Source organism: Sorex araneus, chromosome 7 (genome assembly GCF_027595985.1).
Source record: "Sorex araneus isolate mSorAra2 chromosome 7, mSorAra2.pri, whole genome shotgun sequence".
NCBI lineage: Eukaryota > Metazoa > Chordata > Mammalia > Eulipotyphla > Soricidae > Sorex > Sorex araneus.
The window spans coordinates 30301480-30328223 of NC_073308.1; the positions used below are offsets into that span (position 1 = coordinate 30301480).

The 26744-nt window shown below is 38.6% G+C and overlaps 1 protein-coding gene across 1 annotated transcript in view; it reads left to right on the forward strand.

Moving 5' to 3' along the window:
* Positions 1-20633, forward strand: part of LOC129406595 (complement factor H-like) — a 37214-nt gene extending 16581 nt beyond the window's left edge. Inside the window, exons 3-7 of the mRNA XM_055144855.1 lie at positions 365-547; positions 651-830; positions 10903-11085; positions 13414-13587; positions 20152-20633. Coding sequence (XP_055000830.1) covers positions 365-547; positions 651-830; positions 10903-11085; positions 13414-13587; positions 20152-20348 — 917 coding nt within the window. The 3' untranslated portion in view covers positions 20349-20633. The remainder of the gene's footprint in view (positions 1-364; positions 548-650; positions 831-10902; positions 11086-13413; positions 13588-20151) is intronic.
* The last annotated feature ends 6111 nt before the right edge of the window (positions 20634-26744 follow it).

Genomic DNA, 26744 nt, shown 5'->3' on the forward strand with positions numbered 1-26744 from the left:
AATATACAAATAGAGTAATAAAATGGAGGCGTCAGTTAAGGCATTTTAAATGTTTTAATGTTTTTATTGAATATGAGCATTGGATTTTATAATTTATTTTGAAATATATATTAGTGGAATTTAAATCAAGTTTATAATATTTAGATTCATGAATGCTTTTTCTGGACTTAAACATAGTTCTAATATTTAAGTCCAGCATAAGAGATCTGAGAAACATTAATCTTGTCTAATGATATATTTTTGGCACAGCTTAAGAATGCTACAATAAATTATTAATAAATATATCAAGGAAAAATTACCATGAACTCCATATCGGTGTTGGAAATTATATAAATAAATCATTTGTCACACGTTTCTGCTACAGATCATGTTAAACGTTGTGGTTCCCCGCCTGCACTTTTGAATGGAAGATTGACAGAAGGGAAGAGAAGAGCCTATGAACACAGTGCCGTGGTGGAATATGTTTGTGATTCTCGGTTTCTGATGAAAGGTTCTAGGAAGATTCAGTGTGTTGATGGAAATTGGACACCTCTGCCTATATGCATTGGTACTGTCTAAGCACTGATGAAATGAAGACTTTTGTGTTTTTATAAGTAAAAATATAACTTGCATCCTAAGGAGAAATAATAATATTACAACAATTTTTGCAGCGGAGCAGAGTACATGCCGAGATAAGCCTGAACTTGAGAATGGCTTTGCTGTTTCCTCTGCTCCTCTATATTATCATGGAGAGTCAATCGAGTTCAAATGCACAGATGGATTCACAATGATTGGAGAGAAATCAGTTACATGTTTCCGTGGAAGATGGACCCAACTTCCTAAGTGCATCGGTATGAGCATTTCTCTCAAATTTCATTACTAAAATGTATCATTTTCATATGAAAACCCATTTTTCAATTTAAATATTTATTCTTGAATATGTGGATAGTTTTGTTTGTATTTTGGGGTAGAGTGCTTGCCTGGCTTTCACCAGGGAATTCTGGGAGTTCACTTGTTTTGTTCTATATTACAATTTTTCAATATGTGCAACTCAGAGATTTTTCCGAAGTTCATATTTAATCAGTCCAGGCTTATGTCAGTGACTTGTCATTACTTTTTGGAATTAAGACCATCCTCCTTCTTCTGATATGCTGCTTATTTTAGATTTATCTATGTATTTCAAAGTTAGAAAAATGGCTCAATAAGATAATCCTCCAAATCCTCTTTATAAGAACAGAAAGGAAATACAAACATGACCGATTTTACAAGCATAAAGCTTGAAGTTTTGTCAGGAAGTAGGCATGGTCATTTTAAAATTTTTTTCTAAGGCTGGAGCAATAGCACAGTCGGTAGGGCGTTTGCCTTGCACGAAGCCGACCTCTTTTTGATTCTTCTTCCCCTTTCAGAGAGCCCAGCAAACTATCCAGGGTATCTGGCCCACACGGCCCAAAAGAGTAACAACAAATCTCACAATAGATACACTACTGGTGCCCACTCTAGCAAATCAATGAGCAAAGGGATGACAGTGATACAGTGACAGCAACGTACAATCTTAAATTACAACAGTCACACTGTTACTGTCACTGTCATCCTGTTGCTCATTGATTTGCTCAAGCGGAACCAGTAACCTCTCCATTGTTAAACATGTTGTTACTGGTTTTGGTATATCAAATACACCACAGATTGCTTGCCAGGCTCTGCCATGCGGGCTAGATACTCTCGGTACCTTGCCGGGCTCTCCGAGAGGGGTGGAGGAATAGAACCCGGGTTGGCTGCATACAAGGCAAGTGCCCTACCCTCTATGCAATTGCTCCAGCCCAATTACAACAGTAATTGCACAAAATCTTTCAATAGAGGAAAAATAGAAATCGAGGATTCTATCTCATGAATCTCTCTATCCCTGATATAAAATTATTTACAAGTGTTGAGCTATGTCTTACACATGAATTAAACTACAAGTTCTAATAAAAAGGAGAATATGATGGCTTCTTACATGGTATCTTTTCTTTTGGCTCCTGAACTGAGAAAACATTTACTTCTACTACTCCTCCTAGGAGTCTTGCCCCTCTCAAAATAATAGTGAGCAATTTTCTTTCAGATACAACACAACAGAAGTTAATATTCAGGAGGGTGTGTGGGTAGAAGACCTTCTCAGCTACTGCTATAACTTAGTCATAGGATACAGGCCAGTTGTGCCAGAAAACCAATCTGGTTATGCCTTCTGCTCTGTAAGTGAATCTGGTTTTTGGATGTCCCAATCTTGGGTGATCAACTAGAAGCTTGAGTACCTCTTTCACTTCCCTTAAGTACCTTGTCCCCAAGACTTTAAGTGTCCTCTATTTACAGAAAGACTTGGATCTCCAATCTTGTTTACTTGCCAGTTTTCCATTCCATTAATTATTCCAAGAAATGTGTATAACTTTGTGGCCTAGCGCATGATCTATTCTGGAAAATGTTCCATGTGCACTGGAAAAGAATGTGTATTCCTTTTTTGGGGGATATAAAGCCCTGTATAGATCTACTAGCCCTCTCTCTTCTATTTCTTCCTTCAAAGCCAGTATTTCATTGGTGAGTTTTAATCTTCTAGATCTGTCCAGAGGAGACAGTGCAGTGTTGAAGTCTCCAACTACTATTGTGTTGCTCGAGATGTTCTTCTTAAGATCTTTTAGCAGCTGTTGTAAGTATTTAGCTGGTCCCTCACTGGGTGCGTAGACGTTTAGGACTGTGATTTCTTCCTGATGTACACATCTCGTGATTAATAAAAAGTGGCCTTCACTATCCCTTCTAATATTTTTCAACCTGAAGTCTATGTTGTCCGATACTAGTAACGCCACCCCAGCTTTCTTGAGGGAGTTGTTTGCTTGCAGGATTGTTTTCCATCCTTTGACTTTGATCTGTGTTTGTTCTGGCTATTCAGATGTGTTTCTTGCAGGCAGCAGAATGTTGGGTTCAGTCTCTGAATCCATTTTGCCAGTCTGTGTCTCTTAATTAGTGAATTCAGACCATTGACATTAAGTGAGATTATTGTTATGGGATTTTGTGCCATCTTTGTGCAAGGGTTTGTTGTGCTTGTAGGGGTTGTTCTTGTCTTACAATAGCCCCTTTAGTGCTTCTTTTAGGTTTGGTTTTGAGTCTATGAAGTTCCTGAGCTGTTGTTTATCCTCAAAGTAGTGTATGATTCCTTCTAGTTTGAATGAGAGTTTAGCCGGATAAAGTATTCTTGGTGAAGTGTTGATTTCATTGAATTTTTTCACTATATCCCACCATTGCCTTCGAGCTTGGAGGGTTTCCTCTGATAGATCTGCTGTGAGTCTAAGGGGTGCTCCTTTGTATGCAATTTCCTTCTTGGACCTTGCTGCTTGCAGTATTGTGTCTCTCTGAAGGATGTCCATCATTGTAACTATGATATGTCTTTGGGTTTTTCTGTTAGGATCTCTTTTAGCTGGCACTCTTCGGGCACCTTGAATCTGGATGCCCGCATTGTCCAGCTGTGGGAAGTTTTCCGCAATGATTTGTTTGATTGTGGTTTTTTGTTGGGGTTGCTTCCCTGTCCTTCTTGTAGTCCAGTGATTCTAATGTTGTTCCTCTTGAAATCATCTCCTAGGACTCTGATTCTGGCTAGAGCTATTTTGAGGTCTCTTGCCATGGTTTGTTGTTGCCTGTAGGCCTCTTGCAGCTCATCTTCAAGCATACTGATTCTGTCTTCGGCTGCAGTCATCCTATTTTTGAGGGCAGCCAGAGAGTTTTTGATTTCATGTACCGAATCCTTCATTTCTTTTTGAAGGTTTTTTTATTTCTGCTCTCATTTCTTCCCGTATTTTGTCGGCTGTCTGTTGTATTGTTTCTGCCAGGTCTTCCTTAAAGTTGTCTATCTTTGCATTGAGTTCATTGAACATGTTGAGGATTTCAACTCTGAATTCTTTCTCAGAGAGGTCAAGTTTGTAGGAAACGCCCCTTGAGGTTTCTGGACTCCTTTGATCGTCCTCTGCTTGCAGTGGTGTTTTTCGCTGTTTCTTCATGTTGTTGTTGTGGTATGAAAGTGGGCCCTTGAAGATGAGTGTCACTGTTTCCTTTTGTTGTGAAAAATGATTGTGGATAGGCTCAGTTAATAGTGGTTGGCTTTTTACTTGCCGTTTGTAGAACCTGGTCTCCTACTGAGATGTTTCCTTCAATTCTTATGTGAAGTCTTGTGTTTTATTGTCCTACTGCTTGCGAATAGCTAGGATGTTAGTCTTGGATAGGACGTTGAGGGAACTATCTGCTGCTGCGTGAGCTTTGGCCACCAGTAATGAGGCCACTCCCACTTTTCTTAGGCCACGCCCCCTGACGATTAGGCCACGCCCCTTTCCCACAACCCGACAGCGGTCAACGGGCTGGGGTTGGCCTGCAGGCCACTCGACTGGCAGTCCACAGGGGAGGGAAGCGCGGGGTGCTCAGGGCCACGGAGCAGGCTGGGTCCGGAAGGGCGGGTCGAGGGAGCATCACAGACCTTTGCTGGAAGACAGAATGGCAGCGGCGCTTGGGGCTGGCAGTCTGCAGGGGAGGGAAGCGCGGGGTGCTCAGGGCCGCGAAGCCTACTTTCATGTTTTGATCGCAGGATTTCTTTCATTATGCACTCTAGTCCAGTTATTTACTCCTCTCACTATGTCTGCTTTCTTTTAATAAACAACGTAATCCTTTCAGACAATAAACACCACCAGACATAGGAACACCACCACTTCTTTTGAATAAATGTAGTCAACATTAACCATATATTATATTACATATATAACATTAACTTAATTATATTCCTTTGGTTAATATTCTTGAAAAATAACCTGCGGATCATTAGTCTAAATCAGTCCTTAATATAGGAATGTATTCTCAGACTGCTTGTGTAGTTCAAATTAGTCTCATTTCCAATGTTGAAATACAAAATTATTATTTTTCTTCAACTGGTAATCTGTTGCAAACATTTCATTTATCTTCATTGAACCTTTTTAATTACCAGTCAAGCAAATATCTAAGATCTGTATTGCTGTTTTACCACATTGAGAAAGAATTCTCACTTGCATTAAAGCTTTGAAGATTCTGACTACCTTTTGCCTAAAAGAGTCATTTTTTTTTTTTTTTTTTGCTTTTTGGGTCACACCCAGCGATGCTCAGAGGTCACTCCTGGCTCTGCACTCAGGAATTACCAATGGTCGTGCTCACAGGACCATATAGGATGCAGGGAATCAAACCCGGGTTGGCAGAGTGCAAGGCAAATGCCCTATCTGCTGTTTTATCACTCCAGATCCTAAAAGACCCATTTTTAACTCATCTTGAACCTAGAAAAAATGTATTATGATGTTGTGATATTATTACAGAATGAAATTATTTGATTATAAAATAGCTTCTCAATGACTATAAACTATATAAGTCAAGCAGGTTTTGACATTAAACTCTCTCCTCCACTTTTATTAATTTTTTCCCAAAATTTATTTATTTATTTATTTATTTTTAATAAGGGAATCACCATGAGGTACATTTATAGGCTTACAGACTTTTGTGCTTGTGTTTCAGTCATGCAATGATTGAGTACCCATCCCTCCATCAGTGCCCATTTTTCACCACCATGTTCCCAGCATCCCTCCCGCCACCCCTACCCCCTCCCCTACAACTCACCTACCTCTGTGGCAGGGCATTCCCTTTTGCTCCTTCTCTCCTTTTGGGTGTTGTGGTTTGCAATAGAGGTATTGAGTGGCCATCATGTTCCGTCTATAGTCTATACAGGTATGTTTCTTTGAATTTTTGCTACCATACACAAGATCTCCTTAAATATTTACATTCTACACACTACCTCTAGCATATACTTTTCTTCTTGTGTCATTTTACCGTTCTTGAAAAATAAATATTTCGGCTAGAAGTGCTTCACATATTGAGCCTAAAATTTCTTCTGTTTTGTTGGAAAAAAATGAATACTCTGGCAAGGAAACTTCCCGTTTCCTACTTTCAGAGCTCATTGTTTTCCAGGGATGATTGTTTTCAATGAAATGTTTAAAGGGATTTAAAATGATGTGGTTTTGTTGAAATCAAGAATGAAATTTGCACAGATTTTAGATATGGTAGCAAATTAAGTCATGTGATGAGTATTAGACTGCTAATGATAAGGAACACCCTCCCCAAAGCCTCTTCTGTTCTCCTAATCCCAAAGTTCAAAGTATATCTGGGATGGCTCTTACTCTAAAATGTCTGAGATTGGAGACAAGATATGTTCATATATAGTAGCTCATCTCAAGCAGTAGGATGAGGAGTAATTTGATTGGTGGGATTTATGGGCATAAGGTATCATTTCACTGTACTATTGACACCATCTTCTAAATATTTTAATCATTTCATTAGTACTCATTTGTCTTTGAATATTATATTTTTTATAGCAACAAATAAACTTAAGACATGTAGAAAAGAAAAATTGATTTCATTTCATCCTTTTAAGAATAACTTTAATCACAATGACAATGTAAATTACACATGCAGTAGTAAATCAGAAATAAAATTCTCAACCTGCATAAATGGAAACTGGGATCCTGAAATAATCTGCAAATGTGAGCTCTTCTTGTTTAGTTTAAAAATATTTATTCTTTTTTCCTAAATTATGAAAATAATATTTTGTTTCTTCTAAAAATAGCTACCAATTATTAAAGATAATTTCAAGTGGAATATAAATTAAAAATTAAGCAAAACAGTTTATAAATTTAATTATATAGTTATACCTATATGCATATGTTTTATATATATAAATGTTGTAAACTTCATAACAAGCATAAAATGTAGGCAGATTAATTATTCTCTTTTTATTGCTATTGTATTATTTATGACACAAACACAGCCTTTCACTAGACATCCTCGAATCTTGCTCCAGTCCTACCCTTTCACCCTTCCATGTCTTTTAATTCTATTATATGCCTACGTGTTAATTTTTGTTTAATGTTTCCCTTTTATGCTGGCTTTATTACTGCATATATATGTAAAATCATATAATATTTTCCTTTATATTTTAGACTTTTTTTGATGGAAAAATCCTTTTAAGTATCTTCCATTTTTCTGCAGGTGGGGGTTATAACTCTTGTTTGGAAATAATTTGTTTACGTATGTAAAAATAATGGTGTGTGAAACATTTCAGTCCTTAGGACTCTTCGAGTTAATAATTTTGTCTTCTTTGGAAAGGCGTGAGACTGTTTCATCATTTAGAAATTCTATCATGGTATTTGGAGGATGCTTCATACTGTTTTCAAAATTATTGCACCAATTTACATTTTAACTAGAAATATGCCAGGGTATCACTATCTTCATACGATTAATTTCTACCTTTGACTTGTAGCCGGAATGAGTGCTTGTTATGAGTTTTATGTTCCTAAATGAGTGTATGTTATGTTACATGATATATCCTGGAGTTAGACATTTACTATGTCCAGTTCCATGTGTGCTAATGAAAACTGTGAATTCAGCATTTTCAGGGTGTTGGCCCTATATGTGTCGATTAATTCAAATTCTTTCAACTCCTCATTTAAGGGTCTTCTATCTTTACTAACATTTTGTCTAGTTCATGTGTCTAATGGCCAAAATGGAGTGTTGAAATCTACCACTCCTGTTTTGTTTCTGTCTGAGTGGTTCCTTAGGCCTGTGAAGAGAAGTTTGACCAAATTTGCTGTTCCTTTGTTTGGCACATACATGTTGATGAGAGTTAGTAGTTTTTTTTTTTTTAAGTTTTATTGAATCACCATGTGGAGGGTTACATAGTTCTCAGGATTATGTCAGTTATACAATACTCAAACACCCTTTCCTTCACCAGTGCCCATATTCCATTACCGACCACCCCAGTATACCTTCAGCCCCCTCCCACCCCCCCAGTCCCCGCCCTTGTAAGTGATATGTTTCACTTCGTTTACTCTTTATCTTGATTACATTCCATGTTTCAACACATAACTCACTATTGTTGCTGGGGTTTCCCCCCAAAAAGAAAAGACAGTCCTATTGCCAAGGAAGCATTTGATAGTTCTCCATTGCTGAGAGTGTAGAGATATTAAGTCCCGCTGTTTGTTACATAACTTTTCTTTTTTTTCCCCCCTTGCCCCGCACCACCGAGTTCACGCCTGTTTAGTAATCGGCACACTGCCTGGCAAAGGGAAAAAAAAAACGAAAAAGATGGTTATTTCCAGTCATCAGTCAGCGTGGGGCTCTGGCTTAGTTGATAGTCTAGTAGAATGTCTGCAAGCAGTTTCTGGAACCAAAAGTAGTGCGCTGGTATCCGCTCTGGTTCGAGATTCCACCAGCATCCCGCTGTTCCATGTACATAATTTTTCCCTTTATATCCCATTCCCACGCCACCAGGTCTGTGTTTGCTTAATGGTCATCATACTATGGTTAACGCCACGCCGTGTTTCTTCCCGAGAAAGAAGGATATTTCTTCTCAGCCGGCGTGGGGATATGGCTTAGTTCAGTCTAGAGAGATGGCTACCACTTTGATTGCCTTCAATACTTCAGTGAAAGACTTACTATTCTTGTTAAGATCTCCCCCCAAAGTCCGACCCGTTAAAAAAGGAACCATTACATATTGCTGATGCTTAGATGACATTAGGTCTCGCAGCCACGGCCGTGGCCACGCGGTTTTGGGTTTCTGTATAAAGTCCAGGGAAAATACAAGCAGAAATAACATCACTACAAACTTTTACCCTTTTATGGTGCTCATAAGATGGAGAAGCCTAGAGAGAGCTAGCTCGGCGTCTCCATTTTGCACTCAGAAAGCCCCGGAATCTGTGCTGTGCTCAGGAGGAAGGGGTTGAGAGAGAGAGGTTAAGAAAATGGGGAATGCCTGGCTTCCACTGTCGCAGCCCAGCGTAGGGTCTCCGTTCCCATGCTGTAATTAGTTCAGTGGGCTGCTTGGAGTCCAAGGGCGCTCTTTTGGGCTCTTCCATCCTGTTCTATCGGCAGCAGCGCCAAAAGGGACGCACACGTGGGGCAAGTGGGTTTAAGTATCCGTGGTGGGCGGAGGTCTAATCTAATGCCTAGAAAATCAAAAGGACACAAATGCTAAATAGAAATAAATTGACACAAATATTTAAAACAATTAAACAGGTGATATATAAAATGATGAGATATTTGATGGTTGGTCCAACAAATGGCATAACTACCAAGGCGCAGTGCAGAATGAGAAGTTGTTCCTTGTGAACACCTTGAAAAGAAAACTCCACCAAGATATTAAAATCAGAAATAACAAAGTAGTTTTGGGGGGAGTTGGGCCACAGCCAGGTAGAGTCCTGCCTCTGCACTCAGAGATTTATTCCTGGAAGGATCAGGGGTCCATATGAGGCTCTGAGGATTGAACCAGGGTCAGCACATAATGACAAGTGCTTGTCTATTATGCTCTGCCCAGCCACAGGAAAAATATTTTGGTTAGCTTCAAAGTTATAACTCTGATGATGTTAATATTTATGAAAAAACTATACTCAGTCAGTCAATTATTTTTTTTGAATTGAATATGCCATTTTGGAAAATTGAGAAGTCTTTTAATTTTCACTCTATGTATTTCAATATAGCTTTGAATGAAATCAAGATTTACTATGAGAGAAGAGAGCAAAACTCAACGAGCAATAGTGGAATTAAAAATTTTCTAGGTACAAACATCCAGGATCCTTCTCATTTGAAGACGTCTTCAGAATATGTGCTCCTAAGTTATAGCTGAGATATGTTTTACAGGAACTCATGATTATATGATTATAGAGGAATCTTTTAAATTCTGCTGCTCTTCAAACTAACATCAGACTGATGATCTGTTAACCAGGTGCATTTTGTCAAGTTATACGTTTCTTTCTAGACCGTGCAAAAGAACAGTTATTTTGCCTCTAGGGAAGTTTTACATTTTTAATCTTATAACTAGGGATCATATTTCCTTCTTATCTTGGCATAAAAACTTGTTTGCATGTTTTATTATCTTCTAAATAGATTCTTTTTCTGATAAATCAGCATCCCTTGGTAGACTATATTGAAAAGTTTTCGTTCTTTTAAAAAGTTACTTTCGGTAGGGCTGGAGTGATAGCACTCCGTAGGGCGTTTGTAGGGCATTTGCGTACAAATTGAACCCGCATGGCTGACCCAGTTTCGATTCCCAGCATCCCATATGGTGTCTGAACACCACCAGGAGTAATTACTGAGTAGAGCCAGGAGTAACCCCTGAGCAATGCTGGGTGTGACCCACCCCCCCAAAAAAAGCAAAAGTAAAATAAAAAAAAAAGTTGCTTTTGGCCCACACACCAGAGGTGCTCAGGGACGATTCCCGGGTCCTGTGTATTAACAGTTGCTCCTGAATGTGCTAAGGGGACCATGTGGTGCCACGGAGTGAACCTTGGCCTTCCCGAAGCAGCGTGAACTCCAGTCCTTTGACTTATTCCTTCCCCCGCCTTCAAGATGGTTTTAATCCAATCCTTAAGCATTGTTGTAGTCATATATGTATATAGACTTGTTTAATACCCTAGATCAATATTTATTGTCTATAAAAGAATCTGTAATAGGTATAAAATTTTTAAAAAATTGAAGATTATTAAATCTGCCTACAAATGTATAAAAGTACAAACCTCCAGGGCCTGGAGTGATAGCTCAGGGGGTAGGGCGTTTGCCTTGCACGATGCTGACCTGGGTTTGATTCCCAGTGTCCCATATGGTTCTCCAGCACACCAGGAGTAATTCCTGAATGCAGAGCCAGGGATAACGCCTGTGCATCTCTGGGTGTGACAAGAAAAGCTAAAAACAAATAGTGAAAATGTCCAAAATCATGACATATTATACATAGAGCATATAATCACATAGTCATTATGATACTTTATTTCTGAATTTTGCATTTCTTGAATTATTTTTGTCATCTTTTAGCCTGATTTTTAGCAAGAAATTTAATTTTAATAATTTTAGGTAAAACAATACAGGTCTGCCCACCTCCACCTCAGATTCCCAATAGTCAAATTATGACGACCACAGTCAATTACCGGGATGGAGAAAGAATATCAATTCTCTGCCAAGAAAATTATGTAATGCAGGAATCAGAAGAAATGGAGTGCAAAAATGGAACCTGGCAGTCAATACCACGCTGTGTAGGTCAGTATTGTCTAGTTTGCAACAATTATTCCTTAATTGTTAAATAAAAGTAGTGAAACTTGTTCATTGATTTTCTCATAAAATAGCAAATTACCAATACAAGCAAACAGATCAATTAAACATTTTCTATTTTCCCTGAGAAACAAATGGGGAAAAATGGAGGTTGCTATGTAAAACAGCTACAAGTTTTACTTATGACTATTTTTACTCCTCAAAAAAAAATGGGGACGTTGGTTAGGGCACGTTGAACATATATGTGAGATTTGCTTTATGTTTTTTGACCTTGTAATTTATTTTTGTTCACGTTTCCCTCAGATAAAATGCCAGTGTTGGATTGTTTTTTTTCATTTTCATATTTTAAGTTATACCAAATTTATACAAAACATTTTCTTTTGGATCTCTGTTGTTCCTCTAGAAAAACTTCCATGTTGTCAGCCACCTCAGATTGAACATGGAAGCACTACATCCGCTAGGTATTCACTGGGGCCCGAAGTTTACCCACATGGCACCATGCTGAATTACACTTGTCAAGCTGGCTTTTTTTTTTTTTGCTTTTTGGGTCACACCTGGCGATGCTCAGGGGTTACTCCTGACTCTGCACTCAGGAATCACCCCTGGCAGTGCTCAGAGGACCATATGGGATGCTGGGAATCGAACCCGGGTCGGCTGCATGCAAGGCGATAGCCCTACCCGCTGGGCTATCGCTCCAGCCCCAAGCTGGCTTTAAGATATTTGAAAAAGACAACAAGATAACGTGCTCCATGGGACACTGGAGTATTCCACCTCGGTGTGTAGATGAGCATAGTGCAACAACTAATTATTTTCACTAAAATTTGTAAAAAGAATCAATTCCCATCAAAATAATATGGGAGAACTATTCTAATTTATAAATTTACATTCTTTGACATGTTGGACAGGATTTCTGCACTCTGGCAACAATTTTGGTATGATCAAATCAATCTACTATAGCAATTATATAGGCTCATTTTAAATATCACTTGTAATTCTGGCATTTTTTGTATTGTAACTCAGGGTAGAGTGAAGTTAAGTTTACCACTTCATATACCGTGCTTCTGAATACATATAAGTACTTTAGGGAACTATGCAGTGTTTGCTAGAATGTAGTGATTACTTTTCAGCATGAAGGTACAATTAAAAATAAATTGGAATAAATCAATCGCAATAAAATCTTAGAGATCCCATGCAAATTGTAATATATTTTTTTATGAAACCAGATACTTCATTTTATTCTGTGAAATTGGATTATCTCTTAAATTTGCCAATCTTTGAGTAGTGTATGAAATATTCACCTTCAAAGGCTTAGATTGATGATCACTATTCATTGACAGTTTAAGTAGGATGGTTTAGGTCCTTCCCTCACGTCTTGGTCTCATTCTTTTACCTACTTGTGGCGTGACTCAACCTGTTTATCCCACATCTCCCAGTGTCCAAACACCAGATCCTGTCCCCCATTATACTTGATCTAGAGTCTAGCTTCTGGGTTTGAGATCAGTGACTGGAGCCTGACATCTGTGTCTCCTTGCTGGTGACAGCAGCTCCGTCTCCTTTCACTAGGGTCTTGCATCTCCTCAGCTCTTTCACCCATGAGTTTGCTTTCTTCTTGGGCCCTGTGCCACTTTCCTGCCGTCCACCCAGGCACAGAGGAGGGGTCAGCGAGGCTGATACCAGCCATAAACCCTCTGATGTCACATTGTTTTCCACTCCCCCAACCACTTTTATTTTTTATTTCACTGGCTACCTCTTCAGTTGGTAAAATTTAAAAGACCAATTAAAGTTTAAGGAGATGATTTCACCACATAATCACGAGATGATGTGGTGCCCTTCATCTTTCCTCCACTTCCACTGTAACAGATGTCTTTTGTTCTGCACAATTGGTTTATGAAAAATATATATTTTTCTGCCTTTTAGGCCACACCTTGCGGATTGGGGCTACCATATATCATGCTGGGGATTGAAACTGGGTCAGCTGTGTGCAAAGTAAACATCCTACTCTCTATACAAACACTCCACTCCCATGAAAAAATACTTGCAATAGTAGAGTCCCTAAAGCAAACATATTCGCTAATACTCTATCTGCTTTTATGCAGGCTGAAAGGAAATGGTTATAAGCATGACAATTTATAAATTGAAAGTTCTTCATTGAATCTTTTCCATCATGTAACATTATGACTATATTGTGTACGTTACAGTTTGACCCATTTATTTTTTATCCTAAACATTTGTTCTTTCTCTCCTAGTAAATGTAATGGATATTACCATGAAATCAATAAGTTTTAATGAACCAAATATTTTTTTCTGACGCTGTAGGAAAGTGTGGTCCCCCTCCACGTATAGCAAATGGAGATACTATTTCACAGCAAGATAAGGAATATGCTCCAGAATCAAGAGTTGAGTACCAGTGCCAATCCCTTTATAGACTCGAAGGAAACAGGACTATAGTATGCCGCAATGGGCAGTGGTCAGAACCACCCAAATGCATAGGTAAGTATTTTAATATGCCTGGGTCTGGAGCGATAGTACAGCGGGTAGGGCATTTGCCTTATACGCAGCCATTTCGGGTAAGACTCCCAGCATCCCACATGGTCTCCGGAGCACCTCTAGGAATAATTACTGAGTGCAAAGCCAGCAGTAACCCCTGTGCATTGCTAGGTGTGACCCAAAAAAAGGAAAAAAGAAAGTATTTAATTTTAATTATTTATTTTTTTAAAAATTATATTAATATGCTGAAGGAGTCAAGGAAAATGATAGGATCTAAATGACAGTTTGATGTTTAGGGAAAAAAGTTGACGGATTTGGCTCGGATCCCCCCGAGGCGACGGTCTGGGGCCCCGGAGACCCCAGACCCCTCCGTCTTGGGCCTCTCAGTGTCCGTGCGGGGGGCCTGACCCCTCCCATCTCTACCAGGTTGTAAGGGGCGTGTCTACACGTAAGGGGCGTGGCCTCAAATGGGGCGTGGCTCCTTCTGGAGTGGCAGCTGCTTATGCGGCCAAAGATATATTTCCCACTCAATGCATTGTGCTCTGGCCATAATCGATAGAATCTATCCCTCTGAAGAATACCCTGGTCATCTTAGTCACTATATGTTAATTGTCAACTGACCTAGCCTATCCTCATTTCACAAAAACTGTTAATGAACTCATCGAGCCGCGCATAGAGTCCTTTTTAAAAAGATCATAGCCCCACGCTTTCTCTTGAGACCCCTCTCAAGCTAAGGAGAGCGCCTAATAGTAAAACCCATATCAACATGAAGAAACAGGGAAAATCCCCACCACCAGCAGAGATGGAAGGGAGGATCTCTCCAACCCCAGCAATGACTCCCCAGAAATACAGTCTCCTCTGATAAAGAATTCAGAGAGGAAATCGTGAAGATGGTTGAAGAACTCAAAGCAACTATGGATTGAACCTCCAATAAATTAAGGGAGGATATGGATGCAGCATTGGAACGATCCACCAAGATAATCCAGGAAGAAATAAGAGCAGAAATTTCAAAGCTATGAACAGAAATGAGAGCAGAAATTTCGAAGCTACGAACAGAAGTGACACAATTAAAGGAATCGGTAGATGAAATAAAAAACTCAGTAGGAACCCTTAACAGTAGCATGACTGCTGCCGAGGAAAGAATCAGTGATCTTGAAGACGAGCTGCAGAAAGCATATAGGCAAAAAAATAATGGCAAAAGACCTCAAAATGGCTCTAGAGTGAATTAGAGTCCTAGGGGATGACCTCAAGAGAAACAACATAAGAATCATTGGAGTACCAGAACCACAGGGGACCAAACTTAATGAAAAAAAAACCACAATTAAAGACATCATTGCTAAGAAATTCCCAGAGCTAGAAAATATGGACATCCAGATCCAAGGAGTCCGAAGGGTACCAGCTAAAAGGGAAACAAATAAAAAATCCTCAAGGCATATCATACTCAGAATGATAGATGCTATGGATAGAGACACAATACTGCAAGCAGCAAGATCAAAGAAGGAGATCATATACAAAGGATCACCCCTTAGATTCACAGCAGACCTATCAGAAGAAACCTTCCAAGTCCGAAGACAATGGTGGGATATAGTGAAAAAACTCAATGAAATGAATGCCTCACCAAGAATACTTTACCCGGCTAAACTCTAAATTGAACTTGAAGGAACTAGACACTATTTCAGGGAGAAATAACAGCTCAGGAACTTCATAGACGCAAGACCAAATTTAAAAGAAGGACTGAAAGGGCTACTATAAGACAAGGAAAAAGACCTAAAAGAACAACAAACCCTACAGAAAAATGGCACAAAATCCCATGACAATAATTTCTCTTCATGTTAAAGGTCTAAATGCACCAATCAAGAGGCACAGAGTGGCAAAACGGATTCAGAAACTAAACCCAACTTTCTGCTGCCTACAAGAAACACATCTGAATGTCAGAACAAACACAGACTCAAAATCAAAGGGTGGAAAACAATCCTGCAAGCAAACAGTTCCCTCAAAAAAGCGGGGGTGGCCATACTAGTATCTGACAACATAGATTTCAGGCTGCAAAAGATTAGAAGGGACAGCGAAGGTCATTTCCTATTCATCAAAGGATATGTACAACAGAAAGAAATCACACTATTAAACATATATGCACCTAATGAATGACCAGCTAAATACTTAAAAGAACTCCTAACAGAATTTAAGGAGGACATAACTAGCAACACGATAGTAGTAGGAGACTTCAACACTGCCTTATCACCTCTGGATAGATTGACAAGAACAACACTCAGCAAGGAAACAATGGCCCTGAAGGAAGAAATGGAGGAGACAGAGCTAATAGACCTATACAGGGCTATATACCCCAAAAAGAAAGAATACACATTCTTTTCCAGAGCACATGGATCACTTTCCAAAATAGACCACGTTCTGTGTCACAAATTATACCTTAATAGAATCCGGAAGATAAAAATTGTATCAACTATCTTCTCAGACCATGATGCACTGAAGATGGAAATTAATCATGCACAGATGCGGAGAACCAAATCAAACACTTGGAAATTAAACAACTCACTATTGAACAATGAGTGGGTCACGAAGGAAATCAAGGAAGAAATCAAAAAAATACCTTGAAACAAATGAGAATGAAGACACAAGCTACCAGAACCTATGGGACGCAGCTAAAGCTGTATTAAGGGGAAATTTTATAGCTCTGCAAGCTTTCCTCAGAAAGGAATAAAGGGCCTATATAGATAGCTTGACTTTGCAGCTCAAGATCTTAAAAAAGGACCAGCAAAAGGAACCCAAACCAGATCGAAGGAAAGAAATAATAAAACTTAGAGCAAAATTAACGATATGGAAACCGAAAAACAATCCGAAAGATCAATGAAACAAAGAGCTGGTTCTTCGAGAAAATAAATAAGATTGATAAACCACTAGCAAGCCTCACAAAGAAAGAAAGAGAAAACCCTAATAAACCGAATCAGAAATGAAAAGCGGGACATCACAACAGAAACCAAGGAGATTCAAAAGATCATCAGAGACTACTTTGAAAGTCTATATGCCACTAAACAAGAGAACCTAAAAGAAATGGAAAAATTCCTTGATTCCTACAATCTCCCAAGACTGAACCAAGAAGACTTGAAATACCTGAATAGGCCCATAAATATCAAGGAAATTGAAACTAATCAAAAGTCTCCCCAATAACAAAAGCCCAGGTCCAGATGGATTCACTGGCGAATTCTTCCAAACATTTAAAGAAGACTTGTTGCCAGTTCTCCTCAAGCTTTTCCAGGAAATCGAAAAGACAGGAACCCTTCCGAACAGTTTCTATGAGGCACATCTCCCTAATACCAAAAGCAAACAAAGACACCACTAACAAAGAAAACTATAGACCAATATCCTTGATGAACACCGATGCGAAGATCCTCAACAAAATACTAGCAAATACAATCCAACAACTCATCAAAAGGATCATACACCACGACCAAGTGGGATTCATCCCAGGGATGCAAGGATGGTTTAACATTCGGAAATCAATCAACATAATCCATCATATCAACAAAAGTAAAGATAAAAACCATATGATCATATCAATAGATGCAGAGAAAGCATTTGACAAGATCCAACACCCATTCATGATAAAAACTCTCACCAAAATCGATTTTGGAGGAACTTTCCTCAAGATAGTCAAAGCCATCTACCACGAACCTATGGCAAGCATTATCATCAATGGAGAAAAACTAAGGGCTTTTCCTCTAAGATACGGGACAAGACAAGGATGTCCACTCTCACCACTTCTCTTTAATATAGTTCTGGAAGTATTAGCAATAGCCATCAGGCAATAAAAAGATATTAAGGGGATTCAGATCGGAAAGGAAGAAATCAAGTTCTCGCTATTCGCACAGGATATGATACTATACCTAGAGAAGCCTAAAAGCTCTAGTAAGAAACTCTTAGAAATAATTGGCCTGTACAGTAAAGTCGCAGGCTATAAAATCAATACCCAAAAATCCATGGCCTTCCTATATGCAAACAATGAGACAGAAGAAAGAGACATGAAAAAAGCAATCCCATTCACAATCGTGCCCCAGAAAATCAAATACCTTGGAATCAGCTAAGCTAAAGAAGTAAAGGACCTCTACAAAGAAAACTATAAAACTCTACTCCATGAAATAAAAGAGGACATGAGGAAATGGAATCATATCCCCTGCTCATGGATAGGGAGAATAAACATTGTCAAATACTCCCCAAAGCATTATACAGATTTAACGCGATCCCTATAAGGATACCCATGTCATTCTTCAAAGAAACGTATCAAGCAATCCGGAAATTTATATGGAGCAATAAATGCCCACGGATAGTTAAAACAATTCTTGGTAAAAAAATGATGGGAGGCATCACCCTCCCCAACCTTAAACTCTACTACAAAGCGGTAACAATTTAAACAGCATGGTATTGGAACAAAGGCAGAGTCGAAGACCAATGGAACAGGGTGGAATATCCCTACACACAACCTCAAGTGTATGATCATCTAATATTTGATAAGGGAGCGAGAGATGTGAAGTGGAGGAAAGAAAGCCTCTTTAACAAATGGTGCTGGCACAACTGGACAACCACATGCAAAAGAATGGGCTTAGACCTCGACTTGACACCATGCAAAAAAGTCAGATCAAAATGGATTAAAGACCTCAACATTAGACCACAAACCATAAGTTACATTGAAGACAAGGTCGGCAAAACCCTCCACGATATTGAAGATAAAGTTATCTTCAAAGATGACACGGAACTAAGCAATCTAGCAAAAACAGAGATCAACAAATGGGACTATATTAAGCTAAAAGCTTCTGCACCGCAAAAGATACAGTGACCAGAATCCAAAGACTATCCACAGAATGGGAAAGAATATTTACACAATACCCACCAGATAAGGGGTTGATATCAATGGTATATAAAGCACTGGTTGAACTCTACAAGAAGAAATCATCCAACCCCATCAAAAAATGGGGCGAAGAAATGAACAGAAACTTCCCCAAGGAAGAGATACGAATGGCCAAAAGCACATGAAAAAGTGCTCTACATCACTAATCATCAGAGAGTTGCAGATCAAAAAAAACATGAGATACCACCTCACACCACAGAGGCTAGCACACATCCAAAAGAACAAAAGCAACCGCTGTTGGAGAGGATGTGGGGAGAAAGGGACCCTTCTACACTGCTGGTGGGAATGCCGGCTAGTTCAGCCCTTTTGGAAAACAATATGGACGATTCTCAAAAAACTAGAGGTTAAGCTCCCATTTGACCCAGCAATACCACTGCTGGGAATATATCCCAGAGGAGCAAAAAAGTATAGTCGAAATGACGTCTGCACTTATATGTTCATCGCAGCACTGTTTACAATAGCCAGAATCTGGAAAAAACCTGAGTGCCCTAGAACAGATGACTGGTTGAAGAAACTTTGGTACATCTATACAATGGAATACTATGCAGCTGTTAGAAAAAATGAGGTCATGAAGTTTGCATATAAGTGGATCAGCATGGAAAGTATCATGCTAAGTGAAATGAGTCAGAAAGAGAGAGTCAGACATAGAAAGATTGCACTCATCTGTGGAATATAGAATAATAGACTAGGAGACTAATACCCAAGAATAGTAGAAATAAGTACCAGGAGGTTGACTCCATTGCTTGGAGGCTGGTCTCTCACTCTGGGCAACTCAGAGAAGGGAACACCAAGTAAAATGTGGTCGGAGTTCATGCGGGGGAAGGGTGATGTGTGCGGAATGTAGACTAGAGACTGAACACAATGGCCACTCACACCTTTATTGCAAACCACAACACCTAATCAGAGAGAGAGAACAAAAGGGAATTCCCTGCCATAGTGGCAGTGTGGGGTGTGGGGGGAGACGGGACTGGGGAGGGTGGGAGAGATGCTGGGTCTACTGGTGGTAGAGAATGGGCACTGGTGAAGGGATGGGTTCTCGAACTTTGTATGGGGGAAACATGAGCACAATAATGTATAATTCATTTCAATTCTTTATGTAATTTTATTAGATCAAAAAAGTCCAGATAAAAAAAAATAAAATAAAAACACATCATGTTTTAAGTATTAGGTGATTTGGTATCTGGTGAAATGATATTTCTAAACTCCTGAATTAATTCTTAGTAGTATCTAATCATTTTGCATTTTTAATTCCAAGCTCAGACCTCTTAACTCATTAAAATATACAAATAAATTTATTTTATTTATTTTAAAAAAAGTTCACGGATTCACAAATCTTACTTACTAAATGACTACAAAACATAAATATAATAGGAAATAAAATTTGAATACTCCTTGTTTGAAGCACAACAATGAAACTTCCTTTAACATAGGCTCTTAATATGATAAATGACATTAGAAAGCTTTCACTATAACTCTTAATTTTCACACTTTAAACATTTTAAATTCACATGATGAGTTTTCAATATTTTGATTTGTCAAAAAATTGGTATCAAATTCTTGGATGAGTGTAGGAAACTCTGCTTGAAAGTCTGACATTTGTGAGTAGTATTTGTATACATTTAAAGTTTATAATTTTTCCTTTTCAGATCCCTGTGTAATATCAGAAGACATCTTGAATAAACATAATATAGCGTTCCGATGGGTGGATAAAAAGAAACTTTATCTTGAGTCAGGGGACAAGGTTGAATTTTATTGTAAATGGGGATATCGTAGATTGTCACCACCTGAATCATTTCGAACAACCTGTCGAGATGGAAAAATAGCATATCCCACTTGTGGGTAAATTAATATTTCTAGTGCAATCGGAAACTTAAAATATATACATTTGTTTTGAATATTCATTTATAATCCATTCTTCTCAATTCATTCTTAATGTTTAAACTTTGTTCATAGTTAGCAAGCTGTCAGTGTCACTGTCATCCCGTTGATCATCGTTTGGTTCAAGCGGGCACCAGTTACATCTCTCATTGAGAGACTTATTGTTACTGTTTTTGGCATTAGCAAGCTAGGTACACATTATGTGTATGATGCAGTTTTAATCTGAGAGATCCGTGAATTACATTTTAAAGGTAACACATTAAAAGTTTGTAAAAAATAATGTGTGCATCCTATTTGTAAAATGTCTCTATTTTGAAATTTGACGTAGAAGCTTTTCTGCCTACTTCTTCCTGTCATTCTGCTAATATTGTTCTACCTCTTTCTAGAACTCCCAGGGATTTCTGAGACTCTATTTCAAAGAAACTGTAGAAATAATCATGCTTTCAAAATAATGCCAATTACAAACACTTAAAACTCAGGCTAAATTAAATGTCTATGAGAAGAACAAAATAGAACTAGCTCACTTTTATTCGTTTGTGACTAGATTCCAATTCCAAAATCATGCAATAATCTTCACACTTTTGTTGATACATGACTAATTTGAAATTTTAAAATAATGCTGATGATTAGAAGAGTGGGAAAGAGCCTGTGATACAAGAGTTAGGTATCATATATAATACTTGAACTTTTATAGAAGCGGATTGGTGCAGTCATTATGAAAAGTCATAATTCATGAAAATGAAAAGTCTCATCTAGTATTCTCACTTGGGTACTTACTAAAAGGGGACTAAACACTAATTCGAAGAAAATAAACATAGCCATGTTCAAAGCATTATTATGTACAAGAGTGGACTGGGGAAAACAGAAGTTCCCATTGACGTGCGATTGGATAGGGAACATACTGCTTCTATTCTCAATGAAATACTGACAGTTATTTCAACATAATGAGATATTGCCACTTTTGAGCACATGAATGACTGTGATTTATTAAAACTAATCCAATGGAGAAAGATAAGTAATTCATGATTTCATTCATATGTGGTTCATAAATGAAATGGATTAAATTATGTACAAAAGGATTTATAAACTATAAGCTTGTAGACTATTTGCAAACTATTAACAAAAACAACTTAGAAACTATAAAATCTTCTAGCATTTATGTTTGGAAGAATGGGAAAGGAACAGTTGGGATATTTCAGGAGTTTCAAGACATTGCCTGATCTGGTCGAATCTTCATCAGCTTGTGACTCCTGAGCACTGTTAGATGTGGGCCCAGAGAACTGGATTACTTAGCAGAATGTGACTCTGAGCCAAGGAGCACTGGCAGGGTAGCTCAGGTGATTTCCAGCAATGCATGGCCTCAAGTGAACTGTTAGCAAGGTTGGCAGAGTAAGTACAGAAGTGGCTTTGGAGACTCTGAGCAATATTTGGTAGCACCACTATGTCTGCCCCCAAGGAAAGTGGAAGGCAAAGGAGGAGGTTACACTGTGCAAAATCTGTTAGTTATTTCTAAAAGGCTAGAAATGCACTCCATGGTGAACTTCTGTATTGAGTTATAATGACACACCTGAAACTTACACAAAGTTTATGCAGTGCTACTTCCATTTGTGAAGAATTGGGAACCCAGGGTGTGTGTTTGGGGAGGGGTGCATGTTATGTCCATGTGACTGTTCTTACTTCACGAATCAATGAATCAAGGAATCCTGTTGATTGTTGATTTCTCGAGTGGGCTCAGAAACCTCTCCATTTGTCCTATCCCTGAGATTTTAGAAGTCTCTCTCCACTGGGTCCTCCCAAGGATGCCACACTGGAGGCTCTTTCAGGGTCAGAGGAAAGAGATCCTGCTTGTTACTGGCTTTAGCATAGGAATACACCATGAGAAGCTTGTGAGGTTGTCCCATGTGGGCAGGAAACTCTCAGTAGCTTGCTAGTTTCTCCCAAAGGGAGAAGTAGGTTTTAAGATATCACAGGGCCACTTTGTGGCCATGCTCTTCTGGGAGCTTGCTTTTAAGTCTCTGGATGTTGGCCGTTGATGGAATTACACACACCTGGGTTCCTTTGCTGGTATCTTCATGCATGTGGCTCATCTAAACGTGTGGATTGGTGCCTCGAGCATGGCTGGTGGCTAGGTTCTGGTGGTCTTCGGCCTCCGGAAGCTCTGGTAGGGGCGGGGAGGGCACATGGAGCCCATTCTCTCTGAGGGGGCCGGTTAAGACAGCCAAGTGTGCAGGTATGAGACCCTTTGCATTGCTCTCTTCTGGGAGCTTGCTTTTAAGCATGGTATGTCCATGTACTGTTCTTACTTACAGGAGCTTACTCCAGGCTCCATACTCAGAGATCATCGTGGTGGCACCCAGGGAGCATATGCTCTGTTGGGAACTGAACCTGAGTCAGCTGCATGAAAGGCAAGCACAGGAGCCTCTGAAGTATCTCTCTAGCTGTCAGCAAACTTTGGGGGAGATTTGGGGTCACACCTGGTGGTGTTGTGGGCTTATTTTTGGCTATATGATCATTGGTCATTATGAACCAGGCTTGGAGGACCACTTGGGGTGGTTGGGATCGAATCCAGCTCAGAGCCATACAAGGCAAACACCATGTGGTTTGTACTCTCTCTCCAGCCACAGTTAAAATATAAATTTAAAGAATTTTCTGAAAACATCCATTTTGTGCATTCATCAGTTTTAAGGGTTTTTAAGAATTGTTTTTATTGTATTTATTTTATTTGAAATTATTAATTCATTATTTCTTTAGATTTTTTTGCCCTACCAACAGTGATCAGGACTTCTTCTTCTTAGCTCTGCACTCAGGTATTATTCCTGTTGGTGCCAGATCATATGGCAATTCAGGGATTGGATTTAGATCGCTTGCATGTAAGTCAAGCACTCTACCTGTTGTATTCTCTCCTGCCCAGCATTTTGAAACATAGCATAGGAAAAGACAAATAAACTAGGAGTATCAACAATACAAAATAAAAATGAGTTCATGTCTCTGAAATGAAGAGTCATTGATATAACTCAAAATCTTTCACTGAGTAGACAGTTTCATTATGAAAGGATTCTGGGCCAACTGAATTTTACCTGCTAGGAAATGAATCTGACCCATTTCTCACATAATAAAAATTATTTCAGAATGCATCATGGTTCTAGATGTGAGATGTGAAAATACACACTACTTACATCAAAAAGACAAAGGAATGAGTCCTAATGACCTTAGATTCTGCCATAGCCTTCTAGGTATTACAATATAGTTGCAGCAAAAAAGGAAAACATAGAATATGTGAGTCAAAAAGCAACAACTTTGTACAAGAAAAGACATTATAGGTGCCAGAGCGATAGCACAGCTGGTAGAGTAATTGCCTTGCATGTGGACAACTGGACTTTGATCCCAGCACCACATATGGTCCCCCGAGATCACAACAGGTATGATCACTGAGCACAAGGCAAGAGTAATCCTGGAACACTAAAGGATGTGACCCCCAAGCCAAAGAAATAATTAAATTAGTAAAATATATGAATATGATGATAGGCAATCTACAGAATGGAAGAAAATATTTTCTACTCATACATCAAAATAACCAGGATTCAGAATATATGCAAATATATCTCACAACTCTGTAAACTAGAGACAAGTGGATTGAGAATGTTAACAATCTGTTTCAATGGACACTTCTCAAAAGAAAAACATTAGAAAGTGGTCAACAAAAACTTAATTTAAAGTGATGTCCTGAAAAATTTGAACACAAATACTCATTACACTGTTGTTGATGATGATCAAGAATTGCAAAAACCTTCATTTTCTAACATAGGAGTGGATTAGCAATAAGTATATGGGTGAGCAAGAAAATTCATTGACTTTTAAATTATTTGTACATGAAAATAAATGAAGTATTGATTACATAAACAGTGTAGATCTCCAAAACCTGAGAGACTTGGGATGGAATTCGGTGGTGGCAGGGAGTCTTGCTTGTAAGCACTGCCTGGGTTGTGACTCCTGGTCCCAAAGAGTGCAAAGTTCAACATCACTGTCCTGTTGCATAGTACTTCAGCCATAACAATAATAAAACAATAAAGCAACACAAACACTATGATAACAGAAGCAAAGCTCGAGTCACACATTATGTTCTTCCTTCCTTCCTTCTTCCTTCCTTCCTTCCTTCCTTCCTTCCTTCCTTCCTTCCTTCCTTCCTTCCTTCCTTCCTTCCTTCTTTCCTTCCTTCCTTCTTTCCCACCTTCATTCTCTTCTTTTGTTTATTTCTTACAAAACTTTCTTCTGTCCTTTACTTTCTTTGATTACTAACTTCTTTCTTTCTATCTTTCCACCCTTCTTTCCTTGGTTCCTTCCTTTCTTCCTTCATTCCTTCTTTCTCTCTTTGTTTCTTCCTTTGACTTCTTTCTTTTTTGAAAAAAATTTATTTTTCCTTAATTATCATGAAATATACAATTTCAAAAAGTTGTGATTAATTAGGTTTCAGTCATAAAAATGTCAAACACAGTCCTTTAAGTTCTTTCTTCTTCTTTCCTTCTATTCTTATTTCCATTTTATCTCTTTTTTCTTCTTTCACTTCCTTTTTTTTCTTTTTTCAACCTTCTCTCTGTTTTTTCCATCACTTCATCCTTCTATTCTTCCATTCTTTCTTCCTTCTCTCTATTTGTTTCTTTTCTACACTTATTTCTTCATCTTTCCTTCCTTCCTTCCTTCTTTCCTTCCTTCCTTCCTTCCTTCCTTCCTTCCTTCCTTCCTTCCTTCCTTCCTTCCTTCCTTCCTTCCTTCCTTCCTTCCTTCCTTCCTTCCTTCTTCCAAAGCAAAATAAAACAAGACAAAAAATTAAGCATCGTAAAGCCAGACTCTGAATTTAGAATGAAGCTAGACATATTATGGTAAGAATTGTATCAGAAACAGCTAAATTATAGTCTGAATAAGTGCTGAGGGTTTTTTAAACAATAATAACAGGGAACATTAGAGGTAAATTCATATTTTATGAATAGCCACAATGAGGCTTTCTCAGTTTTTCTTTATCTGTCTCTTTGTCTCTTCCACACCCCCCCTTCTCCCATTGGCTCATGGATTTTGTTGTGTGGGCCACAGCTGGCTGGCTGTGCTCATGGCTTACTCCTAGCTATGAAGCATTCAGGGATCACTCCTGGAGAACTCAGGGAACCAGATGCCCTTAGAACTGAACCTGAGTCAGAAACATTAAAGCAAGAACCTTACCTTCTGTACTACTTCTCTGAACCCTCTGTTAAAGCTCTTTGTTACTGAGGCCGTGTTTTCCCGACAATGACCTGGAGATGTTGGAAAGGAGAGCCAGAGCAGCATCAGGTCTTTGAGCCCTACTGCTCAGTCAACCTCTGGTGGACAGAAAATAGCAGATACGTCTATTTATTCTGAAGGCCAATTGGGAGAACACTTCCCTCCTCCGCCCCCCGGAAATATGAACAAAAAACTAAACAAGAGAAGAAGAACACAATGGTATATTATGTATATTTCTAGGAAACCCTATCTACACCCTGACATTAGCCCTGAACACAATGCTTATGTCATTTTGCATTTTAATATATGATTAAAATTTAATTTCTTTAAATAATGATTCTATTTCGCAACTAGAGTACATTGAAAAGTCTTTTGCCTTCAAGTTTTACAATTATTTTTAACAAACATAATTTTCTGTTTCTATGCAGTTTAAATTTTGTAGAACTTTTTAATATGACAGATAGATTCTATAATTTAAAATGCAAAATTTTACATTAAAATTATACATGTTGGGGGTGGAGTGGGGGTGGTGGGAGGGAAACTGGAACATTGGTGGAGGAGAAGGGCACTGTTGGAGGGATGTAAGTATAATGCAAACATGACAATACTTTTTTTCTTCTCCGGGATATATTCCCAGAAGTGGTATTGCTGGGTAGAATGGGAGCTCAATTTGTAATATTTTGAGCAGCGTCCACATTGTTTTCCAGATGACATCTGCACTTATATGTTCATTGCAGCACTGTTTACAATAGCCAGAACCTGGAAAAAACCCGAGTGACCGAGAACAGGTGACTGGTTAAAGAAACTTTGGTACATCTACACAATGGAAAACTATGCAGCTGTTAGAAAAGATGAAGTAATGAATTTTGCATATTTTGGATCAACATGGAAAGTATCATACTAAGCAGAATGAGTCAGAAAGAGAGAGACAGACATAGAAATATTGTCCTCATCTGTGAAATATAATATAACAGAGTAGGAGACTAATACCCAAGAATAGTAGAAATAAGTACCAGGAGGTTGGCTCCATGGCTTGTAATCTGGCCTCATATGCTGGGGGAAAAGGCAGATCAGATAGAGAAGGGAACATAAAGTAAGATCTGGTTGGATG